We start from the raw sequence: 12,100 nt of genomic DNA, 5'->3' as shown, positions 1-12,100 counted from the left end.
ATATGAGCGCATATGTGTACACTTCGTATCTTATTCATCATATGTCTGTCACTCATTTTTGCCTGCCTAGTTAACGCTTGCTTAAAATGAGTTGGCTTCCCAGCCATCTCCAATACGCATCATCTTTTGCCTCGCTCTCGAGTTGGCTTCCCAGCCATCTCCAATACGCATCATCTTTCGCCTCGCTCACTCGCTTGCCGCTCACTCGCTTGCCGCTCACTCGCTCGTTCATATTCGCTCAGGTGTTGTTAACTTTCGAACCTGAGTTATTCGACAATAAACTGTAGTTGCTGCTATCCTTTGTCTTCTGATTTTACGCGCCGTTAAGATTAGAATTATATCGATTATCGAAACGAACGATTAACGAATCGCGGCACTACAGACTAACTATGTATATCTAGGCATGATCAGTAAGTTAAGTGATTTCATGCATATTTTTACATTATATATATAATGTAATTGAGAAAATTACCGTAAAAATACTCCACCAATGTGTTCACGATGTTCCGAAGAGAACAATGATGTATCCAGTCGAAATGTACGCACTGCATCACGAAATGTTTGTGGATTAATAATCTTCTCTATTTCTTCTCTGAAGGATAAAACATTGTCATAAAAAAATTAGAATTACGATGTATACAATTTATGCATAAATTATCATACACAAGTTAATGTTTGTTTAAAGAAAGGTAGTTGGTTAGTGTAACTCCATCTCTTCTAGAGTTACTGTCCGTCGTAAGCCCGGACAAAAGAGGAGGGTTGAACATGTCGTAGGTGAGCCCATCCCGTAGAAAACAACCTTGCTAAAAAAATGCCAATCATGATAAACAAATTAAACCATTCACATTCTGTCCTGGGAGTTGAGAGATCTTCATTCAGAAGAATTAGGAAGCCTAATGATGAAAGCCGAGATTTTCCGGAATTCACGGGGTCGACGCCCTTTCTAACAAGTACGTTGGTTAGTGTACGTCGCTATCGATGGATAACTGTTTCACAGTTGACATGGTTGAACTACACCGGTTAAGGTTTTCCGCTATATATCCAAGAGTTTCCTCCTAAAGCTGGTCACTAATGTACACTAGGATTATTATTAGCATACAACGGTAGGGTTATGGAATTTGTCGTATTTTCATTGTTAACGTCATGAAATGATATTCGTTGAATCGCCGAATCGCTTGACAATTTCACTGTCAAATCCATTTGCATTTTACAAATCCCAGTTCTTGTGGAACAAGTCAGTTGTTTTTTTATTGGGTAAATATGAATTTGTGTATACATCAATGGAGGAGAAGTAACACATCGATCAGCATCCAGTGATCAATCAATTGTGATTACATCTCAGTCCTACAGGAGGTCGGTCGCGGCCCGAGTAGCTCAGTGGTAACGTCTGTGACTGTGAAGCTAAGTGACACGGGATCGAATCCGTCAGGGAGCACCAGTTCCCTCAAGCTGACAGGTACACCTTGCTGACGAGTGCCAAGTAGCACGAAACCCGGGTCCAGGGTTTCCTGTTGACCACCTCCAACTACCATCTTATCTCAACATAGTGCACGCAGTGTCGAGCCACCTAGACTAGTGGCCACATTGCAACTTGATCGATAGCATTCGATCAGCATTAAGACGGACTTGACACGTATGACAGTGGTCGCCACCCAGTGATCAATCAATTGTGAGAAGTAACACATGCCAATTGAGTAGTTACTCTTCAGTTATTGAATTACTTCAACAGTTAATAACTGAAATATCAGATTGAATCATGACAAAAAAATAGTAACATAACTAACTTACTTATAATTATTAATTGCCGATTGTTTATAAGCCAGTAAACATTTGAATGCTGCATTTTGTATAGTGGGTTGTTTAAATTTTAATAACTTTTAATAGAAATTAGAAAAGAGAAATAAGGTTGATGATAATTAGATAAGAAACAATGGATTACGTAATTAGAATGAAAATTATTCGATTTGTGAGAAGGGTGGAATACTCCTCGGATGCTTAAATTAAACCACATGGTTTTCTTAGAGGACCATACTCCGAACCTTTCACCTAGAGGTCTGATGTATAAAGCAGTGAAGCAACGTCAGGAGAGCAGTTTCATGGGAGCTGGTGACCAATAATAAGTTTATACGCAATTTGTTCACTCAGAATCCTGGAGCCCATGTGTACCATTGGTTTAGAATCAGGGTTTTTCAACTCCTTGAGATGGAGCTTCTATATCTACAAATCCGGTTAATACTCAGGACATTCGCTATTCGTTCTAGCAATTTTGTAAATACACCCTCGTCGCGAGAAGGTAGTGAGTAGGATGTCTGTGAGAGTGGCTGTCTACGCGTGAAGAAAATGATGAACTGGTTCAATGTTGCATAAGTGAATATATTTTTAGTATAGTGAAAAGGGTAGTCAATTAACTTTGAAAAACAGATTAATTTTCCCTGTCATTGCAATTAACGTAAAGCCTTGTGTACAAAAGCGCTTTTACACATATCGCGCTATGATATTAGTAAAAGATGTATGATGGAGTTGTAAATAATGTAGTAACAATGATAATAACAAACATGTGAAGCATTGAAAATCTGGTTCTAAAAGACAATGAATAGATTTGCGACATTGTCAGAAACGTTATCACTGAGCTATTCAAACTGTAACTGACCTCGCGTGGGATGAAGATGTATTTACAATTAACCGATTAATGAGTAGTAACCAATACAAAGTATATTAAATACTTCTTAGTGCAGATTGTTACGTTGTATGATACTGTGTCGAATCAGGGAGAGGACAGGTTCAAATTGCTAACCAATCCCAAATAACATAAAACCTGGGATAGTGCATGGATTCCTGTCGACTATCTTCAACCACCACCTTACTTCTCAACAGAGAGTACACGATGTCAAATCATTTAGACTAGTGGTGTCCATATGGCAACATGATTGATGAATTTCGATCAGTTGTAAACATGAAGCATATACGCAGTTGATTAAGATTTACGAACTCATAAAACACTTTGTAATGTTTTGTATCAAAGTGTATGTCTGATCAAGAACTTATATATACATTGAACGCCCCCAAATGCCCTGGTACGGCCGAGAGTGGGGAGAGTCCGCTTTCTTCTCGAAATGCTCTCAAATGGCCACGCGTATATAGCCTCTACCAAGGAAATCCTACTCACTGCCTTCTCGCGGCATTACTGTCGTTCATGAAATTAAGAGGACAAAAAGCGAATATCCGGCGCTTTAACCGGGTTGGTGTACACGGTGCGTCCATCTAGGGGAGTTGGAAAACCCTCATTCCAACACATTGGTACACATGAGATCCAGGATGTTGATGGAACGAATGGCGTTTGAACCTGATGTTGATGACCGGCTACAATGGAACTGCATCTCCTTACGTTGCTCCACTGTCTTGTGGATTAGATCTTTAGGTCAACATTGACTAATTGATTACTATTTGTAATATTCAATATTATCGAAACCTACTTACCTGGTAAATATTTTGTTTGAACTCTTTCTCCATATAAATTGATTTGATATTATTGAATTGAGAGTATAAATTCAAGATAGTCAATAGAAGTCTATAAGGACGAAAAAAAGTTGTGAATTACTTAGAATATGCATGCAACTCTTCAGTGGTGTGCATACATGATCCTGTAATCGAGAATCAAATACAAGACCTTCGGTTTTGTTGCGTGAACGCCAGATCGCTGGACTAATGAACCAGAATCCAATGTTGGACAACTTTAATTTACCTTGTATTATTTAGTGATCTCACCAAAACTCAAGAATTTCTACAACCCTATATTGATAATCCGTTAGTAGTATTAGATTACATAGGACTGTTTTGAGGTTGTGTTCTAGGTAATGAAGTAATCAACTATCTTTTTCAACTGTGATAACATATATGACAGTGTTAAGATTCTTTCTCTGATACCTCACTCCAATCGATTGAATCCTAAATCAAGCACGGCTTAGACAGAAACGTAGGTTCGAGCGAAAAAAACGCCAATGTAGACAAGCTTCACACAAGAACATTGAGTAATCTTTTCAACACATTCACTTGTGTTGGATTAACTGAAAATGAATTAACTAGTGTGCTCTAAAATGATCTTGTCTAAATTAGACATCCGTCAAGTCTCTGTACTGTAAATAAATAATGACCAATCTACAAGTTATTTCATATTTCCTGAAAAAATTTATCTATATGATAGTCGTACAAGTACCAGCAGTGAATGGTTGAATAGTCAATAGATAAAAACAAAGTCTTAGGGGCGGCCATACCAAAACGTTGCATCAGTCCATACAGTCACTAACTTCTAGTCTGAGCCATGTTGGTAGGTGCAGACTACTTGGTTAGGGTCCGCGTGATCATCGTAACCAATGGTTGGAGACTCTAGGTGACATGGCTCAGAATCGATCACAATGGCGTAGGTGTATACACTCTTTATCTTCCCTTAAACCTTGAGATTAAAATTGCTTCATAACTTTCTTCCTTCCTATACTATATCCTTATATACAACCTATAATTTATATACTACCACCACCACTAAATCAACTACTATGAATCCGGTGTTCATGTTGTTGTGCTAACGAGGTATGGCATCTTGGACCGATGCATAAATGTGCCCGGTGACCGGTCCTAGGTTGTAGCTGACTGACTGAAAAACATAGTCATATTTTTCAAAAATGTTTGACATTTTTAAGACTAAAAGTGATTTGAGAGATCTTCAGTAAGCAAAAATAAAACAGATCAATGTTAACCTCAATAATCCTTTACGTCTAACTAAGGTTCTGAATGAATAAACCTGAGGTGTGGTAATTTGGACCGATGCATATATGTGCCTGGTCCTACGTTGTAGCTGACTGACCGAATAAGTTAATTCAAGAAAACCAGACTGGTTATACATCTGAACATGGACGTATAGACTAAATATTCACTTTTCGGTAGCTCCAGCAAAATAAACATATTTCTCGACGTTCGACTATAGTTATTTCTTATGACTTTAAGATGGCATTCGACTTTGTTGATCATAAAGTCCTGTGGCAGAGTCTATTATTTCTAAAAATAAATACTGATTGGTCGAAGTAATTTTATATAATTTCTTGGCAGTCAGTCACAACGTAGAACTTCGAACGTACGTACATCAGTTCGAGTTGCCATACCACATTAGCACAGAGATGCAGTTGTCCATTCAAATCCCATAGTGATAGAAGTAGTAAGAGTATAAGCAGCAATTGGAATGATTAGTGTTTGAAGATGTTATTCAAGAAGTATAATACAGTGAAATAGATTTGGAGAGAAAAAAGATAGATACATGAAGATTTCAGAAGATTAGAATTTGGTAGAACACAAAAAGTGGATGCACCTTCGTCATTGCAAACGATTTTGAGCCATGTCATTCAAGGTCTCTAACCATCGATTGCTATCTCGCGAATCCCAACCAGGTAGTCTACATCTACCAACATGGCTCAGTCCAATTGTCAGTGAATTCATGGATTTGTGCCACGTTTCGGTCTGGCCGCCCCCAGCTTTCTTCCAACTTACTGTTACGCCGTAAAACATTGTACGTCGGGGCAGTCGGTGGTTGGGCATGCGTAACACGTGTCCTAGCCATTTCAACTGATGAAGTTTCATTACTTCATCAATCAATTTGCCATCTTTACCTAGTACCCGCTTCCTAACAACTGCATTACTTACCCGGTGGTCCCAGGATATACGAGCAATGCTTCGAAGACAAATGGCAAATGAAGGCTCTATAAAGATATTTCTGAGTACTTTCAACTTTATGTTCTTAAATTAAATACTCAACAGCATTTCAAGTAATATCCGTCGTTTTTACTGCGGAAACCCAATTTGCAATTAATAATAATAATAATAATAATAATAATAATAATAATAATAATAATAAAGACCAATACTCACTGTTCCGTTGACTTATTCAAGCCAGATTGAATTGCAGAACTACAAAAAAAAAACAGAAAGAAGGTGCTTTTGTAGTTTCATTCACTGTTTAATACTTCTTGTTGATGTAAGTTATCGTAACCTGGAAAACAGGAATACCTATTAACCTATGGAATTATTTCCATGGGGAATTTGATGTGACGAAATTAAAGTGAAAATTTTCTTTGACTTATTTCGGAGTCCGTGTTATGAAGTCACAAATCAGGAAAGCAGTTTGCATTGTGGTCTAATTTGAGTATTGAGTTTTTCACCTAGATTGTCCAGTAGCGACGATCTTCTGTGAATTAATAACACAATGATATAGAGAAAACATCCAGATGTGAATACTTGACGATTATTGAAAAAAATACTTTGGATTTATAGAGATTTCCTCTGCTTAATGGCTTAATGAATCTATAAGGCGCTAAAGATTGTCAAGGTAAGAGTATGTAATAGGGGCCGGATAATCAGAATGAGGGATGTGCCTTTAAAGCTTTTGTAGGAAATTCAAATATCATTTATTATGAGGAATAGAAAAACTTTGGTGTGCTGTTTAAAACGACAATGAAAGCCTGCTGACTGTCATTCAGGAGTTAAAACGATACTGTTAAACATGAACGAACTGATCACAAAGTGCATCTTGCATTTTAGCGTAAAATGTATTCACTTATATGGCTATCCAGCCCTTCTGAACTACAGCTTTATTTTATTTAAACACATAAATATTGGTACAAAGTAGCACCAGATATATATGCACCACACAAATCTCATTTGATTTGTGTGAGGGCTGTGATACTGCCTTAGTACCCAAAGTGAAGCAGGTGGTTTTCTTAGGGGACCACACTCGGAACATTTGACCTGAAGGTCTAATCCACAAGGCAGTGGAGCATTGTAAGGAGATGCAGTCCCATGGTAGCCGGTAACCAACGATTGGTCCACACGCCATTTTTCCCCTCAGGATTCGGGAGCCCATGTACACCATTGGTTTCGAATCAGGGTTTTCCAACTCCCCTAAGTGGACTTTCCGTGTCCACCAACCCGGTGAAGGCGCCGGACATTCGCTTTTCGTCCCTCCAATTTTGTAAACAACACCACCGCCACGAGAAGGTAGGGAGTAGGACTTCCTTGGCAGAGGCTATATGCGTGTGGCAATGTGAGAGCATTTCGAGAGGGAGAGCGGACTCTCGGCCGTACCATGGCATTTGGGGGCTACAGCTGATGACACCTCTAAACCTCTAGTTCTTATTTATATCAAGAACATTGTTCGACTTCTAGGTCTGTATAAAGGTTTAGAAAAGTAAACAAACTACACAATCAAAATGAGAAAAAAATTGATGACTTCCACCTTACTTGATTATATTCAATAATAATGGTGTAAGAAAATGGGTATATTTTGCCGCGGTTTTCCAACGTAAACATTGCCATAAACATAATCGATAAGATAACCAATCTGGATGTTTTCGTGATTCAATAATTAACCAATCATTGTTCGGCGTTTTTCTTTGTAAACTATATAAATCTGGACGAATTGATGTAAACCATATAATTGCAGTTTCATATGAACAAGTATAGAGATTGGTTTCGTTAGAATCCGAAATATTCTGTATATCTAAAATGAATTATAAACAACAAATTAAATAGGTATACAATGATTTGGTGATTTTCTTAGGGACGCCACACCTGGAGCATTTGACATAAAGGTCTAATCCACAAGGCAGTGGAGCAACGTGAGGAGATGCAGTCCCATGGTAGCCGGTGACCAAAGATTGATTCATACGCCTATGTGCACCATTGGTTTGAAATTAGGGTTTTCCAACTCTGCTAGGTGGACCCTCCGTGGACTTTACAAACTAACCAGTAGTCACGTAATCAAAATAGGAATTGAGCGATAGGATTATATATGCAACAAGAAATACTTGACATACATACCAGTCACCAAACAATTGTAGTTATATTTCATTCCTACAGGGAATCAGTAGCGAGATAAATAGCTAAATGGTAATACTTCTGACTTTGAAGCTGTGTGTCACAGGATCGAATCAGCCAGGTAGCATCATTACCCTCGAGAATATAAATTCATCACACTGACATGTCCCAAACAGCACGAAACCTAAGTCAAGCAGGGTATTATCCTTCTAACCCATCACTATACATGACAATGAATGAAAACTATGGTAAACAATTGTTGACGACGGTAATCATATATTATAAAACATGATTAGTCTATCAGTTAGTCAATTATAAATAAAAATTTAAGCTTGATCACCATTGAAAACCTGGAAGCACTAGACGGTCGTTTCGTTCTAGTATGGAATTCCTCGACAATGCACATCTACGATCTCTCACACGGGAATTGAAACCAGTACCTTCGGCCTCCCATGAGAACGCTTAACCTCTAGAGCAATGAGCCGGAGGCATCCAACGGTGTTAACATCTAACCTCAACTGTTTGTGCGTTTTGATTGTGTTACTCATCTATTTATTCTTCTATCTTTTTACACTAATCGGAATTGGGAATAAATCGAGTAGTGTTCCCGTTAACTCGTCTTCTTTCCTTCTCGCTAGTCAACTAATTAAATGAAAGAAAAGTTTTCATTACTTAACCCAAGGTAGTTACTCTTAATTCGAACTCACACAATTTTTTAGCCCCAAGAATAAACTTATCGCGTCAAAGCTTTATTCTCAGTCAGTTATGAGTATGAGGGCTAATTTCACTCCCTGTCCGCCCACACCATGGAAGTGTATTTCTTGAGGAACCTGAAAAGGAAGTTGGATTAGTGTTGGTCTTAACGAACTGAGAACGTGACCACAGTGCCCAAGGGACAAATACTTGAGGCCGGTCACGCATGGTCTTTTTGTGGGTTTTTTTGACGTGTTAGCTCCGTTCTTCAAAGGACCTTACCGCCGGAGACGGAAATCCGTGGGATAAGGCGAGGTGTGCATTTTTAGGGTCGACCTTTTCCAGCCCCACCCCTCCTTGTGGGGAGGCAGCATCGCTGTTATGCTGGTTGTCTTAACGAAATACTTTACTGCGGTCACACCTCTGTACAGTCGGCAGCACGACTTCGCCTTCGGACCTAGATCGAGACAAGTTCTCCCCATTATATTATTGGGTAAACAGATCAAGGACATAACAGGGTAACTTAACAATTTACGTAGAACATCAAAAAGATAATAATGGATGGGGAAACAATTGATTGATTGATATATAGATACTAACCTTTATTATTGCTATCCATAATTTTTCTTTCCACATCCATTAATAATGGTTGAAATCTATTCCAAAATAGATTTCTACATTCAATACTCCAATTTTTCTTTTTTATTTCTAATTCATTCGATGAAGTCGTCTCATGTTTAGTCGATTTACTTTTTAACAATGAATTAAATTCACAATAACTTGCAATAGCTTCATATAATGGTGACCAAATAGTAGTGAATTGAACATGTAGTAAACCGAATAAATAATGAATAGCAATCTGTATACAGAGATAATGAACAACATATATGTATATAAGTAACTGTGGGCTAATACACATAGTTTTTATATATAATTGAAATCATGAGTCAATTGAAGTTAGACCACCATGGAAAACCTGGAAGCATTGAATAGTCGTTTCGTCCTATTGTGGGACTCCTCAGCGGCAGTGCGCATCCACGATCCCGCCTCGAGAGATTTGAACCCATGACCTATCGGTCTCATATATATTGATTGATCTATAGTGTTGATCGAATTTCACAAACCAAGTGGCAATATATGGTAAACAATTGGTTGAATGAGTTGATATATTTCTTAGTTTAAATGTTAAGGAGTTGGAAGTACTCGCTAGACAGTCATAAATTCAAGGTTCGTGCTTAGAAGTACCACTCTTTAATAATTTATATCTGTAATATTTAAAGAATTGATGTTGTTTATAGATGAGATATCAACCTGAGTTAACCAATGTTGCCTCGTGGCGGGGGTGTTGCTTACGAAATTGAGAAGACGAAAAGCGAATATCCGGCGCTATCTGCACAGTAGGTCTACTTTATTTTATTCAAACACATTGATATTGATACAAGGGATACCAAATATATATATATATATATATATATATATATACACCATACTTCGTCATTTGATTTGTGTGAGAGACGGAATAGTTTCCTGGAGGCCAAACCGAAGCACGTGGTTTTCTTAAGAAGACAATCCTTTAGCCTTTCATATGCAGGTCTAATCCACAGCGCAATGGAAAATCGTTAGGAGTTCCAGTTTCATGGAAGTCGGTGACCAACAGTAGGCTCATTCGCCATTTGTTCCCTCAGGATACTGAAGACCATGTATACGATAGGTTTGGAATCAGGGTTTTACAACTACCCTAGATTGATCTACTTTATCCACCAATTCGGTTCAAGTTCAGGAAATTCGCTTATTGTCCCTGCAATTTTGTAAAAACACCCTCGAGACGAGAAGGTAGTAAGTAGTACTTTTTTGATAGCAGGTGTATCCGCGTGGTCATGTGAGAGTATTTAGAAAAAGATACCTGACTCTCGCCAACCGCGGCTGTACCAGGAGCGAATTCGCCAAAAGAGAATGGTCAATCCTAGTCCTTGACATTAACTAACCAATGCAAATAAACTATTCCTAATTTTTGTTCAATCATATATATTTTATATCTGGTTGTTTTTTCTTATAAATTTTAGTTCCATTTCAAACAAACTTCACTGACTGAAGTATATTTACCATGTATTTATACTTACATCAGTCTTTGTAATTTTAAACTGTTTACAATTAGTAAGGCACTAAGAAACCAAAATAAACAAATTCGAACAAACAATACTAAGTGAATTTCAACTTCACCCCATTGCACAAGCACATGGCTATCAGGACTCAGTGGCCGAGCGGATAACGCGATAGCGTTTGAAGAGAAAGGTACTGGGTTCGAGTCCCAGAGTGAACACCAACTCTGAGATGCAGGTTCATCCAGCTGAGGAGTCCCAAATAGGACGAAACGCGCGTCAAACTGGATTCCACTGCTGGTCACTATACATCTTTGCTTACCATGCTTATGAATTTAGGCTATACGCACAGTATGCATATATGCCAATTAGAAACTGACCAATTACAGTCCTAAAACATAAATAGGAAGATTCAAACAAACAATACTAAGTGAATTCAAAATAAATTTGTTTTCTCTTGTATTGTTTAAATTGATATTAATCCATACTAGTTAGCAACTGTTTTTTTAGCAAATTTGTTTTCTACTAGGTGGGGTTGCTGACCCCACACCAACTCCTCCTCCTTTACCCGGGCTTAAAACTAGCAGTAATCCTAGAAGAGTTACATGCGGAAACAACAGAGTTCAATAGAGAGTGTTATTTGGCGGCCTATGCTTCTCCACGAAGAGTGACAGAAGTAACTAATTCAATACTGGAAACAATTTTCATATGAATCAATAATATATATACATAACTAACCTCAGCTGCTTGTCGACAATATTTTACATCACGATCAGCATGTAATTGAAGTATATGCATTAAAAAATCACGTACAGTTTGATGTCCAAGTTGTATTTTTTCAGCTTTTAAACATCTTTCAATAATATTCTGTACAGTAGAATTAGATTGTTCATCATTTTGATAACTGTTATTACAATCAGCAGAATGGATTAAATCACCATTAAGTATGGATAGAATTCTTAGAACATGTAATCTTATCTGAATAAATAAGGATGAAAGAAAAATTCTTTAAGCTTCACAAGTAATACGTTTATGTAAACATTGAAGAGTTCCCAGAAAAAGTGACTCGCTACATCAGGTATTTCCTGGAGTTCTAGTGAGAAGCAGTAATCAGGAGTTCAACCAGATCTGTAGGGAGATATCAACTCGTTGAAGACATTGGTGAATGGTTGGTCAACTTCGTGGATTGGTTGAATTTAGACATTAACACCGTTGGATGCCGGCTCAGTGGTCCATCAGTTAAGTGCTTTGGCGCGAGACTGATAGGTTCTGTGCTGAAGTCCCACGAGGCGGGATTGTGGATGCACACTGCTGAGAAGTCCCACAATAGGACGAAACGACCGTCCAGTGTTTCCAGGTTTTCCATGGTGGTCTAGCTTCAATTGACTCATGATCTGAACTATATAAGATTAACTATATCGTTAAGCTACCAAACATGGTTCCAGAAAGTT

General features: G+C 38.0%; 1 protein-coding gene across 1 annotated transcript in view; it reads right to left on the bottom strand.

Moving 5' to 3' along the window:
• Smp_174740 (hypothetical protein) overlaps positions 1-11,555 on the bottom strand; it is a gene marked incomplete at its 3' end in the record, with an annotated part of 23,882 nt that extends 12,327 nt beyond the window's left edge. The window contains exons 1-7 of the mRNA XM_018797843.1: positions 11,388-11,555; positions 9,151-9,409; positions 7,282-7,540; positions 5,914-5,952; positions 3,478-3,568; positions 1,789-1,874; positions 473-592 (exon numbers count right to left, since the gene is read on the bottom strand). Coding sequence (XP_018652844.1) covers positions 473-592; positions 1,789-1,874; positions 3,478-3,568; positions 5,914-5,952; positions 7,282-7,540; positions 9,151-9,409; positions 11,388-11,447 — 914 coding nt within the window. The 5' untranslated portion in view covers positions 11,448-11,555. The remainder of the gene's footprint in view (positions 1-472; positions 593-1,788; positions 1,875-3,477; positions 3,569-5,913; positions 5,953-7,281; positions 7,541-9,150; positions 9,410-11,387) is intronic.
• Between the last annotated feature and the right edge of the window lie 545 nt (positions 11,556-12,100).

Source organism: Schistosoma mansoni, chromosome 6 (genome assembly GCF_000237925.1).
Source record: "Schistosoma mansoni strain Puerto Rico chromosome 6, complete genome".
Lineage (NCBI taxonomy): Eukaryota > Metazoa > Platyhelminthes > Trematoda > Strigeidida > Schistosomatidae > Schistosoma > Schistosoma mansoni.
The sequence above is the reverse complement of the archived record's forward strand: the minus strand, read 5'-3'. Positions and strand labels throughout refer to the sequence as shown.